General features: G+C 44.9%; 3 protein-coding genes across 3 annotated transcripts in view; 2 read left to right on the plus strand and 1 right to left on the minus strand.

Moving 5' to 3' along the window:
• Window positions 1-20000, plus strand: part of arfgef1 (ADP-ribosylation factor guanine nucleotide-exchange factor 1 (brefeldin A-inhibited)) — a 157255-nt gene that overhangs the window by 68512 nt on the left and 68743 nt on the right. Inside the window, exons 8-10 of the mRNA XM_063206391.1 lie at window positions 10963-11118; window positions 11655-11944; window positions 14908-15041. Of these exons, the coding sequence (XP_063062461.1) occupies window positions 10963-11118; window positions 11655-11944; window positions 14908-15041 (580 nt within the window). The remainder of the gene's footprint in view (window positions 1-10962; window positions 11119-11654; window positions 11945-14907; window positions 15042-20000) is intronic.
• On the plus strand, window positions 1873-4051 carry LOC134455368 (uncharacterized). The gene is made up of 2 exons (XM_063206390.1): window positions 1873-2299; window positions 2855-4051. The coding sequence occupies exons 1-2, from the start codon at window positions 1906-1908 to the stop codon at window positions 3889-3891; spliced, it is 1431 nt and encodes a 476-aa protein (XP_063062460.1). The 5' UTR covers window positions 1873-1905; the 3' UTR covers window positions 3892-4051.
• On the minus strand, window positions 4095-7004 carry LOC134455367 (uncharacterized). The gene is made up of 2 exons (XM_063206388.1): window positions 5969-7004; window positions 4095-5443 (listed from the first exon to the last, which is right to left on the minus strand). The coding sequence occupies exons 1-2, from the start codon at window positions 6377-6379 to the stop codon at window positions 4304-4306; spliced, it is 1551 nt and encodes a 516-aa protein (XP_063062458.1). The 5' UTR covers window positions 6380-7004; the 3' UTR covers window positions 4095-4303.

Below are 20000 nucleotides of genomic sequence, written 5' to 3' on the forward strand. Positions count from 1 at the left end.
AGTGTGTGTGTTTACCTGTGTTGAGGTGTTCTAAAGTGTGTGTGTTTACCTGTGCTCAGGTGTTCTAAAGTGTGTGTGTGTTTATCTGTGCTCAGGTGTTCTAAAGTGTGTGTGTGTTGTGCTCAGGTGTTCTAAAGTGTGTGTGTGTGTTGTGCTTAGGTGTTCTAAAGTGTGTGTGTGTTTACCTGTGCTCAGGTGTTCTAAAGTGTGTGTTTTTACCTGTGCTCAGGTGTTCTAAAGTGTGTGTTTACCTGTGCCCAGGTGTTCTAAAGTGTGTTCTTTACCTGTGCTCAGGTGTTCTAAAGTGTGTGTTTACCTGTGCCCAGGTGTTCTAAAGTGTGTGTGTTTACCTGTGCCCAGGTGTTCTAAAGTGTGTGTGTTTACCTGTGCCCAGGTGTTCTAAAGTGTGTGTGTTTACCTGTGCCCAGGTGTTCTAAAGTGTGTGTGTTTACCTGTGCTCAGGTGTTCTAAAGTGTGTGTGTTTACCTGTGCCCAGGTGTTCTAAAGTGTGTGTGTTTACCTGTGCCCAGGTGTTCTAAAGTGTGTGTTTACCTGTGCTCAGGTGTTCTAAAGTGTGTGTGTGTTTACCTGTGCCCAGGTGTTCTAAAGTGTGTGTTTAGGCCACACCAATTTAATTTGTTGGTTCTCGGATTTTTTCAGGAAAAAGTTGAAGCGAGAGGGCGAAAAAAAAAAAAAAAAAAAAAAATTAGTCCTGTGGTAATGCCGCGGATGTAATAAGGGGACTGTTATGTTATACCACCTGCCTATTAGAGACCGACCGATATGGGTTTTTCTATGGCCGATGCCGATGCCGATATTTAGAGGTCAGAGTCAGCCGATGGCCGATGTGACTAGCCGATTTTTTGGGCCGATATGCTATCATATTATCCTTAATTGGCATGCTAAAAATATACCGGTATATAAACAATATTCTTTTTCATTTATTTATCCATAACATATGTATTTTATTAATTAAAAGTAACATACTGTATGTTCTATTTACACCCTTAATATTCATATAGATAGGCCTAGTAGAAATATTATGTAGGCCAGGGCTGTCCAAACTTTTTTTAGTGAAGAAAATACAGGAAAATAAACAAGGGGCCGGGCCGCACATTAGCTGTGAGATGACCGGTTCAATGTAACAAAGGGAGGCAAAAGCTGTCTGATGGCCCATGATTTATTTCCAATATTTTCAAGAGGCAATGTAAGAAAAGGTAACACAAATTGCATAAATATTATTGTGTCAGTGTAATACACTTGTATGAATTATCCACATGTACATGGTTAATAATTAAGCTTATTATTAATTGTTATTTATTATTATCTTGTTATTTTATTGTTGCCTACAATCAATCAGTGCATGTTTATAAGCTGTTTAATTTGTATTTAATTCTTATTATAGCCAGCACTACTTCCCCTGCACTTCATGGGTCAATGTGAAACTCGTGCTGATCCAATCAGATCAAGTGCCTCTATCTCACATGCACGCAGGCAGCGATGTAAACAAAGGCAGCTCTCCTCTCTGTGCCTACCTCAGTTTAAATGAGCAAGTTCTGTCGTAACCTAGCATGTTTAGCTAACTTGCTATAGCCACAGCAGAGGCAATTTTACAGGATGGATTCACAAGGCTATCAAAAAATAATGTCACTTATGCGCAACATGCTTACAGTATAGCATGATAGGCCTACTATTCCAACTGTGGGTTAAAGTCACAAATAAAAGTGCTAAGCAATCGCTAACGCTAACCGCTATTCAGTTTGGAGTGTATACGCAAGTTTTTGACCCGTTTCCGGTTTACTTCCTTAACTACCCCTGTATATGCCCGCCACTTCCGTTCTAACGAGCTCCGATTGAAATTAGCTCTGATCGTGATCGACGCAGTGGGAAAAAAATATCATTGTTATGGAAAATTTCAAGAGGAAAAGTGGTTCGGGAACTACGTGTGCAGTGGTTGGCTGCACAAACTCAAGGAAACACCTGAACGAGTGGTTAGGTCGAGAGTGTTTTGACCACAAACCAGCCACAAAGAGGGAATGTCCATGTCCTCCTTTGTTTACTTTCTTTCGCAAGCCTGATGCCGACGCAGAATCACGGGCCTGGCTGAAGGCATTAAATTTAAAGAAGCCACCCCGCAACGTGTTTGTGTGTTCCCATCACTTTGTGGACAAGAGGCCAACCGAGGACAATCCGTATCCAGAGTTGTGGTTGGGATACAGTCGCTTAACCCAGCCGAAGAGGAGGCGAGTCACCGAGCGGACCCCTGTCCCCCCAAAGAAACGTAGACTTCAATCCGATGGTAAGTACAGCAACTTTAGCTAGCTAGCTAGCTCCGCTTAGCGCAAATGCTAACAAATTATGAACTTGTTAACTGTATGAGGGTAAGCAACATATCCGTGTATAAAGCCATCATTGGACTTTCATATTTAAATTGCCCTGTTCATGTTAGGGGAGAGATGGGAGACCTGGCGACCGAGTGTCTGTTCACTTGCTCATTTGGTGTCACATCACTTCACCTGAAGTTTGTAGGGCGTAGCATACAGTAACTCTCAGTAACAGTAACATGTTTTAATGTGCAAGCCGTCTGTATTGTCAAAGTAATTTACAATTTGCCTACACTTGTTATTTATAGATGTTTTGGCAAGTGTAGACTTACATGGATGGAAGAAATGCCATGTTTTCAAAATGTGTGTGTGTGTGTGTGTGGGACAGAGAGAGTGTAATGTTGTAGTACAATTTATGTAGCTGATGTTTTCAGACAGATGACCCTACTACTCAACTCAGAGTATAAGCTTATGGTTTTTTTTTGGACATGTGTATTAATGTAAGCTATGTGTTCTCTTCCCCTGTTTAGATGCTCCTGAAACCTGTCAGCCTGCCTTCGAGACCGAGCCTGCCACACCAAAATACAGAGATGCCCAGACCCAGTGGGAGGATCCATCACTGATTGACCACCCATACTGTTCAACATCTCAGTCTGTTAAAGTAGATAAGGCCACGCAGTGCGAGGATCCTACTGTGACTAGCACCACAGTCATTGATGATTCCAGGTCTCGGCTGTATACAGGAGTGCGCATGGTTCAATTTTTCACCATGGTGACGGCGTTGTTGCCTTTCAGTAAGCCATCAATTACCCTTCCTGTTGTAGACCAAATCCTGATGACCTTGATGAAGCTAAAACTAAATTTGATATTAGGAGATATTTCTCACCGTTTCAGTGTGTCTACATCCACTGCGAGCATTGTGATTAGTCACTGGATTTGTGTGATGGGTGAACAGTTCAAAGTCCTGATCCCCTGGCTTCCAAGAGAGACCATTCGTGCCACCATGCCCTTACCATTTCAGAGGAACTACCCCCGAACCACCTGCATCATTGACTGTGCAGAAAGTGCCATGCAGAGAGCAACAAACCAGGATTCAAGGAGTGACACGTTCAGCCAGTATAAATCACGCAATACTGTGAAATATCTTGTCGCTGTGGCCCCTAATGGGCTAATCATGTTTATATCTGAGTCATATGCTGGCAGAAGCAGCGACAAGTTTATCACCATGGACAGTGGTTTCCTTGATTATCTTAGGGCTGGTGATGAGGTCATGGCGGACCGTGGGTTCACCATTCGAGATCTGCTTAATGAAAGAAAGGTCAGTTTGAACATCCCTGCATTCACCTACAGGCGAAAGCAGTTGACCAATGAAGAGATAACGCGAACCAGGCGAGTAGCCAATGTCCGTATACATGTGGAAAGAGCGATCCAGAGACTAAAGGTCTTTAAAATTTTATCCCAGACCGTTCCAATCAGCATGGCATGTAAACTGGACAATATCTTGATCATCTGTGCTGGCCTAGTTAACCTGAGAAGCCCACTGATCAGAATGCCTAATGAGGTTTAAAATCTTGCCTTGTATCCCTGTGCACAATATTGTAATTTGTTAATTTTGTAACTGATTTTTATAGTGATGTTATTGTGTTCTTGTTTTGTACTTCACTTTTTAATGTTAGAATTAAATACATGCTCTTTCTTGTTGAAGCTATTTGTTTCATTTTCTACAAACGTTTAATTAATCTAGTGTTATTAATGTCCAGTATGAGTGTACTATGAATTAATTGTGTTAAAAGAAATTGTAAGCTCAACACTCTAAAGAAGATGGGGAACACATGATTGTAGTTTCATAATGATTTGACATTTCATCAACATTTATTTTTAACTCTGTACAAGAAACATATATCACATTCATTAATTTCACATTTTCTAAAGACCAGACATCTGCTGGCAGGCACCCTTGTGCATCTAGATAAGGCAGCTTATTTTGGTTTTACAATGCTGAGATACTTACTGCAGAACTGTAACCTTCCCTCAACAAAATCATCAACAATTTTTGGGAGCATGTGGGAAAAGTAGAACGTGCGCAACCTTGTGATATGCTCCCGAACAAAGCCTTGGTCATAGGGTACTTCTATTTCTAGGTGCTCCGTTTTGTTCCAGATGACCAACTTGGCGTGCTGAAGCCCTGTGCAGTACATCCCAAGTTGAACCTGCATGTAGTAGCCCTTTTGACCGTTGCAGGCAATAAGGTATTCCACCCTATCGCTGTTTGCCACAGTGGTGATTTCGCAGCCCTTTGTTGCCAAAAATTCATCCATTGACTTGTTTCCCATCACTGGTGTTTTGATCTCTAAAAGAGTGTCTTTGTTAATCACTCCATCGGGGGATGCTGCAAGCCACGGCTCCATTTTACACACCACTAACCCTTTACACTCGATGCTGTTGCCCAGAGTTTCCAAATGGTCCCTTGCCACTTCCTCCCCCTCTGCTCCTTGGCGAGTTGCGGCATTGCCACGGAAGGATGGATGTAAGTGCTCTGACAAAAACTTCTCAGGCGCTGTGGTTAAGCGAATGGGCACCTTTTTTGCTGTGCTTGCTGTAATGCGCACTCTCCTTGCATCATGCCAGACCTGTTCTTTGCTCTGTTGTTTGGTAGCCCTCTCAATCTCCTCAAACTTGGGTGTGGGCATGTCAATGTATTGATTGTAAAAAGTTCTGCATTTTTCACAAGCCAGTGGTGTGTGGTGCTCATCATGGGTTAGGAGATGGAGGTGTGGGCATGGTGTTGGATCAGTGATGTTGGTGGTGTCGGCATTAAGGCAGAGCTGAAGGAGGCTATCCCCAGGGCAATTGAAAAGTGCTGCCATCGGTGAGGCAAGTGCGTTCTTCCTCCACTCTTCATGACTTCTAAAGAGTCTCACCTCCTGTGCTGGTTCTGGAGTGGAAGAGGATGGCTGTGCAGTTGATTGCAGCTGGTAGAGGTCTGTCCTGTTGTGTCTCTTGAAGCTCACATACTTCATCTTCCTCTGACCAGCATTTCTTTTAGACCCAGCATTCCACTGGTTCTGTCCGTCTGTGCAGGCGAGCCCGGTTTTCCCCTGTCTCACGGCATTTTCTACCTAGAGATGGTAAAAACAGGGCATTGGTATTGTACTGAGTTTATAAAGAAATGTGTTATTAGTGTTGCCACCTGTCCATGTTTTTCCTGATTGTCCAGAATTTTAATGACCTATCCAAGAAAAAAAAATCCTTTCCTGGACAATGAATGAAGGATAGCTTACCATTGCATAGGCTACAAGCAAAGTGGTCGATTGAGTTTGAAATGTCCAGGATTTTTGTCAGACACAGGTGGCAACCCTATGTGTTATTATGATCATCCTCTCTCAAACACACGCACATTTTTTCCATGGAAAAATATAAGCTTACTTTCCTGGACAATGAATGCAGGATAGCTTACCATTGTGAGTTTGAAATGTCCAGGATTTTTTTTTTCAGACAGAGGTGGTAGGTTAGTGGCTATACATAGCATGTGTTATTATGATCATCATCTATCACACACACTAACCAAGTCGCTATGATGTCGTTCAAATAATTAAAGTCATAAAAAGATATAAGCCTAGAGTACAATGGTCAAATTTAGTTACCTTCCACAAGATCGCAGCTGCATGGGAACAAGATCTTCCCGGTCCAGCGACACACGTACATCCAGCTGTTTTGATGTCTCCTGCTTCTGTGGTCAGCACCCACGCATTGTGCCAGGCGCTATTCAAGCACTGACTTGGTTCAACATCGGCTTTCAAATAAACAAAACGTTCGTGCTTATAAGACAGTATGCGACCAACTTTCTGACTGTGCAAATACTGGTATGCCTCGGAGGCTTTTAAGTTGTCCATGGCTTTTCCATCCGTTGCTAGTGAGTCCACGAAATAAGCACAAATATTTCCATATGTTACGTTCGGCCATGTTGTCATACTATCCTCCCAGTTCTGCACATAATTCGGGTGGGGGATAGTAACGCCATCTCCTGTCAAATTATTTAAACTGTGTTCCCACATTATTAACTTGCGGTCTAAGTGTGAGTTGTCAAGGTTTGTTTACATTGGAAACGCTGCGCAACCCACTTCCGGCGGATGTTCCCTGCATTTAGAAGAGTAATGGCGCCACCCAGTGTGTGTGACGTAAACTTGCCTATATAAGCAGCTGTAGGAAGGCTATGGTAAAAGGCACTCGTGGTCACACACCACTAGCAACTCCATTGCCGTTGAAAACAAATAGACATGGGGTGAAAGTCAATCACATGTCAGATTTGCATCCTTTTTTGATAAAATTTCGCTTAGATTTTAACTCCCTATTGTATTTTTAGAGGTAAACTTCACACTGGTTACCACCAGTATTAGGGCTCCCAGTAGCTGCCCGCTGATGTGCCTGAGAGAGGTGTGCCTGATAGAGAGGTGTGACGTTCACGGAGCCGGTTCTTTTGAACGGCTCCCTGAAGTGAACTATGGGGGCAGGATCACAGCTGGGGGAGCCACTCGACTGTTATTTCGTTCGTTTTTCATTAATTTTAAGCACGTGACCTCGACCTTAAAATCGGCGCAACCAAATGAGAAAATCGGCCGATGCCGATTCATTAAAAAATAGCAAAAATCGGCCGATTAAATCGGCCGGCCGATCGATCGGTCGGTCTCTAACCTGTATATCAGCCTCACATGGACCTCCAAAGGAAGGTGCAAGACAGGCAAACACCTGGACATGGAGAAGAAGGACAGTGTAGAAGGGAATTAAGGCAGCCAAATAGACCAGGCACAAAATTAGCTCATAGGGCAATTATTATATTAATCTGGTTTGAATAAACTGAGATGATTCAACAGTCTGAAACCGCAGTCTTCATTGAACAAGACAGCAAATACAGCATTGTGACCATATCAATGGAATTACAAGCTATAAAAGTACAACTTTAGAATGTTAGACCATTTACAACAGTGACCAACAAGCACAAGTCCCAAAATCAATAAAATAAAAGACCAAAAATAATGTAATCTCACTCTTCTTTGAGTACAGAATGTGCACAAAATACTACTAGTAACAGAAAAAGTTACAGTAATTAAATTTTAACAAAACAAACAGTCCAATCTGATTCAGATTCTTGACTTTTTCTTGGCACTTCAGGGCTCCAGACTAACTTTTTGTGCTGGTTGCACTGGTGCGCCTAAACATTTTTTTAGGTGCACCAGCACAAAATTTATGTGCACCCAAATGTTTTCACCACCCCATACACACACGCACTCAGCTTTAAAAAATAATAATTAAAATAATAACAATAGCAATAATAATAGCAACAACAACAATAATAATAATAATAATAATAATAATAATAATAATAATAATTATTATTATTATTATTATTATTATTATTATTATTATTATATTATTGTTGCTATATTTTAAAAGACCTGGAGCATTTCATGTGCTATAGACTAGTCTTCCAAATGTGCTCTTTATAAAAGACATGACAGTAGGCTACCTAACTAACACATCTTGACTACAAGCAGTTTGGCTGGTAGAAAAGACCAAATTAGTAGCCTTTTAGGCAGTATGTGTTTGACTAGTAAGATCAACATTCAGCCTTTTCTGCAATAAGGCTACGCACACGGCACAAGTACAGAGTTACAATATGAAGATAGATGGATGGATGGATGGATGGATTTTTTTTTAACAAACCCTGCTAAAAATGTCATAATTTTTAAAATCATTATAGGCACAAATAGCCTAGCCTATGTTTACAGTGGAATCTGAGGTGAATTGGGTTTTGTCTATTTCCCCGTTTTTGAGCGCTCTCCCTCTGCATAATGAGTGTGGTATCTTAGCAAGCGCTACGAACAGACACGACAGCACTAGTGCGCTGCGTCTGCGTTTTTGTGTGGCAATGCGTTTTTGTGTGGCCATTTAGTTTTCCCCCGTGATTGTGACTCTCTCGTGTTTAAAATATCCTCAAGTCATTTTGCTGTTTTTACCGTGATAGTAACTCTCTCGTCCGTTGCAAAACTCGCCTGGTTGAGAACACAAAACTCGCTGGCACATGTGAACTCGGATAGTTGAGCGAAGTCGAACATTCTATTCTGAAACGTCGGGCTGCCTGTGAACGAGGAAGGGGGAGAAATTAAGCTACCGGTAACCCGGGGGGTTGCTTCCTCCAAGCGGGACCAGAGTTGTTGTATTACTTTTTTAAAACTGCTATCCCACTCCACTAATTCCACTAAGAGCCATACTGTGTTTCACCGCTGCTACTGCTAACCCACAGGGGCTTCAACTTGCCATTGCATGTTTGTCTGTAAAACCATTTGAATGTAACGCGTTTCCTGATTCGCTAGTCGTAATCGGCATGTTGAAAGGAGTGGTTTTATTGGTTCTCTGCGTCACATGGCCTCCAACTACTAAAGAGACACCTCTCCGTTCATGAAAACATGCAGTCTTCGGGGTTTTTTAAGCGATTTCATTTTTTGGGGTATTGAAACTGATTTTTTTTTTTTTTTCATTTTGATACAAAATACAAGCGGCGAATCCGAGAACCAACAAATTAAATTGGTGTGGCCCTACCTGTGCCCAGGTATTCTAAAGTGTGTGTTTACCTGTGCTCAGGTGTTCTAAAGTGTGTGTTCTTTACCTGTGCCCAGGTGTTCTAAAGTGTGTGTGTTTACCTGTGCTCAGGTGTTCTAAAGTGTGTGTGTTTACCTGTGCTCAGGTGTTCTAAAGTGTGTGTGTGTGTTTACCTGTGCCCAGGTGTTCTAAAGTGTGTGTTCTTTACCTGTGCCCAGGTGTTCTAAAGTGTGTGTGTTTACCTGTGCTCAGGTGTTCTAAAGTGTGTGTGTTTACCTGTGTTCAGGTGTTCTAAAGTGTGTGTGTGTGTTTACCTGTGCCCAGGGGACCATTCCATCATTGGCGCTGAATTCAGCGGCGCTTACGCGCAAAAGCGGAGTTTCAACTAACAGCAGCTTAAACTTGAGGCAGACGCCGTTCCACCACTGAGGATCAGCTGCGTCTTGGCTAGTTTCACTTCAGCCGCGCTCATCAAAGCTGGCGTTGCGCTCGTGCACGTTGTACATGGGAAGTCCATATCGACGATTGTCGAAAATGCGATCATGTTGTAGACTCGGGCATGCCTTGTCAAATCAAGTCTTTATCAGAGACATTAGGCGACCATCTGTAGGTGAGCGGTAACGCAACCGCACTTTGATTGAGAGACCAGCGTTCAATCCCCACTATGCGTAATGACAGATCACAACTCAATTATCAAAGGGAGAGTCTCGTCCGTACCTCGACTGCCATCATTTCAATGCGCAAAAACAAAATGCTTGCATCATCTAAAGTGTTTTAATTTTATCTTTCAGAAGAATTTATTTTATGATAAAAGGCATAGACTAGGTAAAACGTTAGGCAGAGATAATTGAATCATTGCAATGCAAACTCCAAGCGGAGGCATCTGCAAGGTGGTTGTGAAGACGTTTTTATTGCCTATGCTGACAATAGCCTAAAGCTCTACATTTAAGGTAGGCCTATTGGTAGACCTATTGCTTGACAGCAAATGAAGCCAGCCACAAAGCGACATCAAAGGAGAGAATAGGCAAACTTATGTTATAAAGTTTTCATTTCTAACATGTCGCCATGCAAGACTTGAACCCGGGACGACCACTTATTAAGCAGCGCACCTGCCCACTGTGCCATTCACGTCGTCATTGTTATGGAAGGAATTGTCCAATATCCTCTTAGTAAATCAACACTATACATGTTTTTTTTTAATGTGCTGATTATCAGAAATCCCGCGAAATGAAAGGCAATGGTAACTATTGTAGTTTTTACTGGCATTATCACATCATAGACTATTAAAATACAGTGACTGTTTCGCTTTGATCTCGTAAAATGATGGCGGGAATCAAGCGGAACGTGCCCGTTGTGACAGCTGTTTCCTACAGGTTCATGTTTTGTGCAACACTGATTCATTTAGCCTGATGTTAAACCTGGGAGCTACCAGGTTAACTTTGGAGCATAAATTACCGTGGCAACTCAGCTGAGTTTCAGGTTAGCAAGGCTGATGGAACGGATCTCTGTCTAAAAATAGCTTAGTTTACCGACTTGAGCTCGGATTTGGGGTTACCGCCGTTGATGGAATGGTCCCCAGGTGTTCTAAAGTGTGTGTTTACCTGTGCTCAGGTGTTCTAAAGTGTGTGTGTGTTTACCTGTGCCCAGGTGTTCTAAAGTGTGTGTTTACCTGTGCCCAGGTGTTCTAAAGTGTGTGTTTACCTGTGCTCAGGTGTTCTAAAGTGTGTGTTCTTTACCTGTGCCCAGGTGTTCTAAAGTGTGTGTGTTTACCTGTGCTCAGGTGTTCTAAAGTGTGTGTGTGTGTTTACCTGTGCCCAGGTGTTCTAAAGTGTGTGTTCTTTACCTGTGCTCAGGTGTGTGTGTTTACCTGTGCCCAGGTGTTCTAAAGTGTGTGTTCTTTACCTGTGCCCAGGTGTTCTAAAGTGTGTGTTCTTTACCTGTGCCCAGGTGTTCTAAAGTGTGTGTTCTTTACCTGTGCCCAGGTGTGTGTGTTTACCTGTGCCCAGGTGTTCTAAAGTGTGTGTTCTTTACCTGTGCCCAGGTGCGGCGGCGGCCCAGCAGCAGAGCATGGAGGCTGTAGAGGAGGGGGAGGGGCAGGTGGAGGGAGAGGGGGAGGAGGGGGCGCCCAACTACGAGGAGAAGGCCCAGGAGATCGTCCAGAGCATCCTGCAGGAGGTGGTCAACACCGTGGCTGGAGGTGAGCGCTTGTGTTTGTCTTTGAGTTTGTGCCCGTGTGTGTGTGCCCGTGTGTGTGCCCGTGTGTGTGTGTGTGTGTGTGTGTGTGTGTGTGTGTGTGTGTGTGTGTGTGTGTGTGTGTGTGTGTGTGTGTGTGTGTGTGTGTGTGTGTGACTTTGTGTCTTTGTGTGCTGTAGTATACAGTTCTTCCGTATAACCAGTGTGGTTGTGTGCTAGTTTAGTTACTGTGCCTGTCACACACACCAGACATGCAGAAAGAACAAAACACAGTCTCTGTGTTGTTTTTTTCTGTATTTCTTGTCTGTGCATGTGTATGTGTGCATGTGTGCGTGCGTGCATGCGTACATGCGTAGAGTATGTAGCTGTGTGTATGTAGCTTTGTGTGTGTGTGTGTGTGTTTGTGTGTGTCTGCATGCATGTGTGTGTTTGTGTGTGTGTCTTTGCATGAGTGTGTGTGTGTCTGCCTGCCTGCCCTTTGTAGCTGTTGATATTTTTCCCCGTGCTCCATCATGTTGAGTTGCCCCCCCCCTTCTAAAGGTCACTGCCTGGCCCCTGTTCACCTGTGTTCAGATGCCAAGGAGGCGGACGCGGACGGGGACGGGGAAGAAAGGGGCGGAGAGACCGAGGCAGAGGCGGGGCCAGAACCCGCCGAAGCTGAAACTACGCCCACGCCCACGCCCACTCCGGGCTCCCTGGAGGACGAGGGCGCGCTGGGCAGCGACAGCGAGAACGTCCACGCCAACGGAATCCCGGGGACGCCCATCTCCGCCAGCTTCACGCCCTCGCTGCCGGACGACCGCCTCTCCGTCTCCTCCAACGACACTCAGGTGAGAATCATCGCCACGGTTACACCATGTGTTTTTTTTGTAATGTAACTTTTTAAGCTGCCCAAGATATTGTAACTCAATTGGACCACTTCCTGGTTAAAGGGACACTGTGCAGGAAATGGTCAATAAAGGTACTGCAACTATGCTGCTCATTGCAACTGGGCTGCCTATTGCCAAATTTGACCTTTACATGAAAGTTTACTTTACTACTGTTTCCTTTCATTTACATTTGTTAACTTTGTGAAGCACATTGAGTTGCACCTGTGTATGAAATGCGCTATACAAATAAACTTGCCTTGCCTTGCCTTGCCTTACTAAGTAATAAACTAATATTTTCTAGTATGGCCCAAGTACAGTCATTTTTGCAGCTAAAAATGGCTATTTTTGGAAATACAAAATGGCGGACCATGGAGAAGATCCCCCTTTTCATGTATGAAAAGTGCAATTTTTCCAGTCATAATGAATACTTAGAATTTGATGGTGGAGGCAAATATTCATGAAAAAGGTAACATTAGTGAATGGGTAGCATGAATTCTGGAAATAAACAACTAAAAATCTCACACAGTGTCCCTTTAAAGAAAGGTTAAATAAAAATTACCTGCTCTACGGGCAGTCATGGGCTAGTGTGTCAGACCTGTGGCCTAAAGGTTGCAGGTTCGACTCCCGACCCGCCAGGTTGGTGCAAGGGGGAGTAATTAACCAGTGCTCTCCTCCCCCATCCTGCTCCAATGCCACTCAGCTAAGAATCACCATGGTTACCTGCTTTAGACTATAGTCAGTCACGGGCAAAGAGGCTATAGAGGAGTCAGAGCTTACTGACGTCATAAGAGCGAGTACGGCATGGCCGCGAGCTGAGTCACTTCTTCTACGGTCATTACTGAAGCCATGGTAAAGTGCAATGCCACTACCGCCAGGGGAAAAGAAAACATGATTTTTATTCATGATGTTTTTGGTGATATGCGATAGTTTGTTTTCTTAGAGTACATTGCGATGAATGTGTGTTTTGTCTTAGATTTTCTACCAGCCAGTCAGGTTTGAAATGGTGATGGTTAGCTGCACTGGCAATCTGGGCTCCTGACAAGATAAACCTCTAGAGAAAAGCTCTACTTGTCTGTGGGTAAAAGGAGGCACCTGGTCCTGGAGTCTTTGTTTTGTTTTGGGTTTTTTTGTCTTTATCTTCATCGCACCAACTCACTCTGGTGTGATGTCTTACTCCATTAAAAGCTTCGAGCCTCGGCTTTGGTCCTTCAGTCTCACAGAACCATCCTCTAGGACTCATCCAGCGATGTTCCGGCATGGAGCCCCGCCAGACCAGCGATCAATAAGGAACCATGTCGAAGCTAAATACGATCAGATACCATCGCTACCACAGAGCGCGCGCGAGAGCTTGCATGTTACTTTTGCTCCAATCCATGCCAAGGTATTCAGTGTGGATTGTAGTTGTAATCCAAGATGTTGTGGTTCTCAGTCAGACTGTGCTAGTCTCCTGATGCAGTACAGAAGGCTGTAGCTAGGCTAGGATGGGGAAGCCAGCAGAGTACAGCAGGCTGTAGCTAGGCTAGGATGGGGAAGACAGCACAGCAGGCTGTAGCTAGGCTAGGATGGGGAAGACAGCACAGTAGGCTGTAGCTAGGCTAGGATGGGGAAGACAGCACAGCAGGCTGTAGCTAGGCTAGGATGGGGAAGACAGCACAGCAGGCTGTAGCTAGGCTAGGATGGGGAAGACAGCACAGCAGGCTGTAGCTAGGCTAGGATGGGGAAGACAGCACAATAGGCTGTAGCTAGGCTAGGATGGGGAAGCCAGAACAGCAGGCTGTAGCTAGGCTAGGATGGGGAAGACAGCACAATAGGCTGTAGCTAGGCTAGGATGGGGAAGACAGCAGAGTACAGCAGGCTGTAGCTAGGCTAGGATGGGGAAGCCGGTACAGCAGGCTGTAGCTAGGCTAGGATGGGGAAGACTTCAGAGTACAGCAGGCTGTAGCTAGGATGAGAAAGCCAGAACAGCTGCCTCCTTGTCCAAACACAGCCATACAGTTAGGTCACCAGCAGTGCAACAAGGCCTCAAGATTATAACCATCATGTGCAGGTTTCCGGGAGGTCTTCCTGAAAGCTGTAGGCTAAAGGCCTTAGATCAGCAATGAGTCTGGTTAATCTACGGCACGTCTGATGTGAGCTAGGCAGTCTAGATAAAATAGATAGCGGCTGAGGATGAGAGCAATGGCCACCTTGTTGTGACAGCCATGACGTGACGTGTCGTCTTAGTCTGGTTTGTAGGCTGCATGGCCAGAGTCGGGCCCATCTGGCATGTCTGGCGTGGTATCCTGCAGGTCTGTGCAGACTCAACATAACACACTGACTTGATTATCCCACACACACACACACACACACACACACACACACACACACACACACACACACACACACACACACACACACACACACACACACACACACACACACACACACACACACAGTCGCATACACACACAGTCGCATACACACACCTTAGGATCTCTATTGCCCTGGTGGGGTATACTATAGGATCTCTATTGATTCTAAACCTCATAATTAGGCCAAATCAAGAACAAATTAAAACATGTTTTGGACCTAATGTGAAGTTATTAAAGAATTGATTAATGTCTAAAGCAAGAATCAGTGTAATTGTTCACTTCACTTTTTTGTGCGTATACACGTATAGAGATTTGGTTTGGGGGTGCACTGCACGGCTTGTCTTGGGCAGAGTTTAGGGGGTGCTTCAAGAAAAAAGGTTAAAGGTGGGGTTGCAGGTATGACATCACGTTGGGGGAACTCCCCCAGGATTCTAAGGTTCTACATAGACTCCTATGAGCCTGTGGAACACCCAACATGATGTCATAATGGTACATTTTCTTAATGGTTAACCTGCAACCCCACCTCTAAGAACCACCGCTCTAATTTGTGTTTGTGTGTTTGTGTTGCCATAGGAATCGGGGACGACCACGGGGCCGGCGCCGGGCGCCAAGTTCTCCCACATCCTCCAGAAGGACGCCTTCCTGGTGTTCCGCTCGCTCTGCAAGCTGTCCATGAAGCCCCTGTCCGACGGACCCCCCGACCCAAAGTAAGCCACCACCACGCACCCACCAGAACCACAACCTATTATCCACCTGTAAACCCCCCGACCCAAAGTAAGCAACCACCACGCACCCTCAAGTTTCTGGTTTTACCACCAGAACCACCACCTATTAATCACCTGTAAACCCCCGGACCCAAAGTAAGCAACCACCACGCACCCACCAGAACCACAACCTATTATCCACCTGTAAACCCCCTATAAAACCACCTGTGCCACATCTAAACCCCCCCGACCCAAAGTAAGCAACCACCACGCACCCTCAAGTTTCTGGATTTACCACCAGAACTAGGGCTGCACGATTTTCGAAAAATATGCGATACACGATAACATGACTGTATACTGCGATATCGATATTATTATTAATATATGCATATATTTTCCCCTCTCTACTTGACATTCTACACTTTCTTATTGTATTAAACAACTGAGAGCAATGTTTTATTGCCCACATTATTTTTTATTAGGAAAAAACATGGCTAATATACAGCATCAACTTAAAATGTCAACATTTTTAATGCATTTTTTAACCTTCTCACTAAATTTCCTGTTATTGAAAATTAAAAACGTTTGCGATAAGTGCACAACTTTTGTGATACGTGTATCGCAAGCTGTGATATCGCGATGTCGATACATTTTCGATATATCGTGCACATGGGCGCAGATAGCTTTTAAAAACTGGGGGGGACATTTTCACAACAAACCGTCCGTTGGGGGGGGGGGGGGGGTTATTATAATACCCTGATTATAATACACTGAATAGGCTATCATTTTTTTTATTGTTAGTCGCCTATTCATCTTCCGCTAAATAATTGTATTTGCTTTAGTAGCCTAGGTCTACTACATTAACATTTTTAAAATCTTGACTATTTTTTTTTTTTTTTAAATCACAAATGTTTAAACCGCTCCAGCTTCTACTCAGAATGTGCACGAGTCTCCCACCAAGACCCCGCCCCAGTGCGCGCTTCTAATCAGACCTCTCCCATCCCATCAGCAAGTGCTTCTTTCCCAACCAATTCAACCTTTAAACAGGACAACTGTGTCAACAAATTTCACGTTGTACTAATGTAGGCCTACAGCAGGCTATGCAACAGTGTGTGATTTATGGCTGTAGAAATTTTAAGATGACCAGTCTCGCGGTGGTTTTGCGTAGGCCTACACATAACTTGAGTCCAGGCGCGGTTTGGGGGCGTATTGGTAGGCTAAGCAAGAAACTGGGTAACCAAGTCAAACTATAGGCCTATGGTCTGGACATTTTTGATAAAAGCGGCTTAAATGGTGATTCTTGAGCTCTTCAGACAACCTCTCTGCCACTAGGCTACTCAGTCATTTTTCTACCACGCTGCGTGTCATAGGCCTATTGTATCCTTCAGTTCACTTCACCGTAATGCAATCCACACGTTTGCGTTGTAATACCGCCGTTTAACAACAATAACACCGCAGTCATCATTCCAAAAATCCGTAAAAAAGAAATGAAGTCAGATGTTCACAGCATATCTACAAACCAAGAGACAGACACGACAGCTACCTGCGTCTTTGATTGACAGCTGGCATGGCATGGCCCTACAAAGCTGTCTTTTCACTCGAAAACAGGCCCACGACAGAGATTAAAAAAAAAAAAACCTTCTGAACAATTAACAGTTAACTTCAGCAAACTACAAACAGCGTCACAGCGGATATGAACCCATAGTGACCTTACCTTTTTCGTTGTCTTGAACGCAGCTAAATCCCAATTTTTAATCCATGCGTTTCCACCACCATCGTTCACGTTCCACAGTTTTTGTAATCCACATCACAGTTAGCAAGAAAGGGACTGTCTTCGATATTAACTTTAATAATAAAAGCACCTGGTCTGAGTCACAAATGTAGCCTAAATATGCCTGCTCTTTCTCCACTTCCTGAATCTAAAACCAATCACCGTGAGAAAGCAAAAAGATTATGGCGCTTCAAATCTGGGACTTCAGTGGCTGTTAGCCAATGAAAAAATAGATTTACTGCCATTAACTTCAATTTATTTGCTTCATTCTGCAATACCTCACCACACCATCGCAAGCATAGAGATTCTATGTCGCTACCTGGTGTCACTGTTGAGTCAGCTGACACAGTGAGCTGACAGAGCCGTTTATAGAGTGTAATGCCGTTTTCTGCCACAATGAAAGTGAATGGTCCAGGGAGGCGCTATTTCGCACATTGCAAAATGCAAAGGTAGAAATCAGATATTTTCTCCATAAAAGTGAGGGGGACTGGTCCAGGTGAATGAAAATCTGGGTACGTCATGTCCCCCCCGTCCCCCCCGCTATCTGCGCCCATGATCGTGCAGCCTTAACCAGAACTACCACCTATTAATCGCCTCTAAAGTCCCTGTAAACCACCTGTACCACATGAAAACCCCCAATTCAAACCCCCGGACCTGAAGTAAGGAACCACCATGAACCCTGAAGTTAACAAGTGTCTGGTTTTATAAGCCATAATATGCAACCTGTCGAACCCCCAATTCATCCTCCCTGTCTCAAGTTCTACAGTAGGTTCACATGTGCAGTAACCCTGTGAGGGTGTGAGCCAGTGGTGTAGTCTACATAGAACAAGAGTATACGGAGTATACCCGCTTCTAAATTTCAGGGATTTCAGTATACCCACTTAAAATTGATTGATCCATCGTTTTGAATAGCACAAATATAAACAGTATACCCACTTCAAAAAAATCTCAAATATACAGTATACCCACCATACAAAAGTAGACTACATCACTGGTGTGAGCATCAGTGATGCGCGGGCTGACCCGAAAGCAGCGGGCGCTTGCAATTAACTGCGGTCGACCGCAGGCACGGGTTATGAAATATTATTTTTAATGAAATTCGGGTCGGGTGCGGTCGGTCAGGACCTTTGAAATGATGCCGAATTTTAAAGTAGGCTATAGGCTAGCCAATAGGCTATAGTTTACTTTAGCAGACAGGGACATTTTTTGCGAAATAGATCAAAGTTTATATGGCTGAATAACTACGATGGTGCCACGCGCTCTGCAGGAGACTTAATGAGGCTCCTGCGTCGGCCGAATATCTTCTGCGCGCAACTGGTGCAGCAGGTGCAACCATTGAGTGCATTTTGAAGAACACAGAGGGTGCTCTCTAAATAGTGCAGTGATGGATATAGCCTACATATTTTCTTATACAATTGTAATGGTTTCGCGCTCATGGGTTGCTTACAGAGTTTGTTTTCATTTCCTGTGTCGTACCATGACTACGAGGCAATCCATTTGACGGCTGGCTCAGTCTGCTCACCAACCTACAGATTAATTTTCTCCATGTAGGCTATCCAAACGACGATGTTACCGAAATAAACAGGTGACAGTCGGCAGTCCTCATTGCATGGCCTCGGTTCAAAAATCCAACATGTCCTGTTGAAATGCACAGCTGTCTTGTTCCTTTTTTAAGACCTTTATTGACGTGATTGTGCTTTGCCAATGACGCTAGGGTGTTCATAAAGACGCACGGCTACTATTTTCAAAGGCGGGTCGGGAAGCGGGCCGGGTCAATATTTTTCATGAATATTTCTTGCGGGCAGGGCAAGCGGGCGGACTAGGGAAAAAAGCGGTCGGGTGTGTCTTGTTTTTTCGTCGACCCGCGCATCACTGGTGAGCATCATTAGGGCGGTGGGTGTGTTTTGCTTATCATGCCGTCGAGCTACCCACGCTATCAGGCAGCGTAGTTCGCTCTTGGTCTGGACACGGCATTTGAGTACCAGATCGAGTCTCCGCTTTGCTACAGACCCCCAATACAAAGGAGGATGTCATAGCACTGCTAGCTACAGAACACTCAAGTTCTATTCCTCCCTGTAATCATTCCGGAATTCTACTCCATCCTCTCTGCCATTCTCGTGTGTCTTTTCTCTTTCCCTCTCTCTCCAATATGCTGTCAAACAGGCTGCGATGAAAGGCAAAAAAGGCTGAAAATTACTATTCAAAAACTTCTAAATTGAAAGTGTCCTGGCCAATGTGCCTTGACACATGGCAGCGCTTGCTGCCTGCCTAACTAAACAGACCAAGTGGCCCTACTACACTAATGTGATCAGGGACAGAGAGTCGATATGATTTTCAAATCACTGCTGCTGCTGTTCCTGCTGCGCTGGCCAACTGGCCTGTAGTCACAGAGGGCCGCGAGTTTGGCCCAAAATCTGATTGGTGTGTTTGTGTAAGTGGATTTGGGCGATCTGGTTTGTGTGGGTAACTGGATCCCCAGCGGACTCGTGTCCTGCGTGGGCTGCAGGAGAGGAGGAGATGGAGGGAGAGGGGGAGGGGGGGGGGGGAGTGAGGGAGAGAGATGGGGAGGGGAGGGAGGGGGGAGGGAGAGGGGGGAGGGGGAGAGAGAGATGGAGTGAGAGGGGGAGAGAGAGGGGGGGGAGCGAGAGAGAGAGAGACAGACAGACAGACAGACAGACAGAGGGTGAGTGACACACAGACAGACAGACACAGAGAGAGAAAGAGAGCGAGCGGAAGGGAGGGAGAGAGAGAGAGAGAGAGAGAGAGAGAGACAGAGAGAGACAGAGAGAGAGAGAGAGAGAGAGAGAGAGAGGGGGGTTGGGGAGAGATGGAGGGAGAGGGGAGGGAGAGGGGAGGGAGAGGGGAGGGAGAGGGGAGAGAGAGGGGGGGGAGCGAGAGAGAGAGAGACAGACAGACAGACAGAGGGTGAGTGACACACAGACAGACAGACACAGAGAGAGAAAGAGAGCGAGCGGAAGGGAGGGAGAGAGAGAGAGAGAGAGAGAGAGAGAGATTGAGAAGAGCGAGAGAAGAGAACAAGGCTGCGTTACCAGATCCCCAGAGGCCCTGTGTCCTGCATACAGCTGCAGCCTCGCAGACAGGAGACACTGGCTACAAGGAGGAGGAGGAGGAGGAGGAGGAGGAGAAACACAGAAGAGGAGGAGAGAGGAGGAGAAGGAGGAGGAGGAGGG

The sequence above is a fragment of the Engraulis encrasicolus genome, chromosome 9, assembly GCF_034702125.1.
Source record: "Engraulis encrasicolus isolate BLACKSEA-1 chromosome 9, IST_EnEncr_1.0, whole genome shotgun sequence".
In the NCBI taxonomy this organism is placed as follows: Eukaryota; Metazoa; Chordata; class Actinopteri; order Clupeiformes; family Engraulidae; genus Engraulis; species Engraulis encrasicolus.

Bases quoted from the DNA above. Each gene is read 5' to 3' on its own strand.
- LOC134455367 (XM_063206388.1), bottom strand. From the start codon at position 6,379: ATGTGGGAACACAGTTTAAATAATTTGACAGGAGATGGCGTTACTATC. The intron at 5,444-5,968 runs GTAACTAAATTT...TACCATCTCTAG, and splicing joins CAGCTGCGATCTTGTGGAAG to GTAGAAAATGCCGTGAGACA.
- LOC134455368 (XM_063206390.1), top strand. From the start codon at position 1,906: ATGGAAAATTTCAAGAGGAAAAGTGGTTCGGGAACTACGTGTGCAGTG. The intron at 2,300-2,854 runs GTAAGTACAGCA...TCCCCTGTTTAG, and splicing joins ACGTAGACTTCAATCCGATG to ATGCTCCTGAAACCTGTCAG.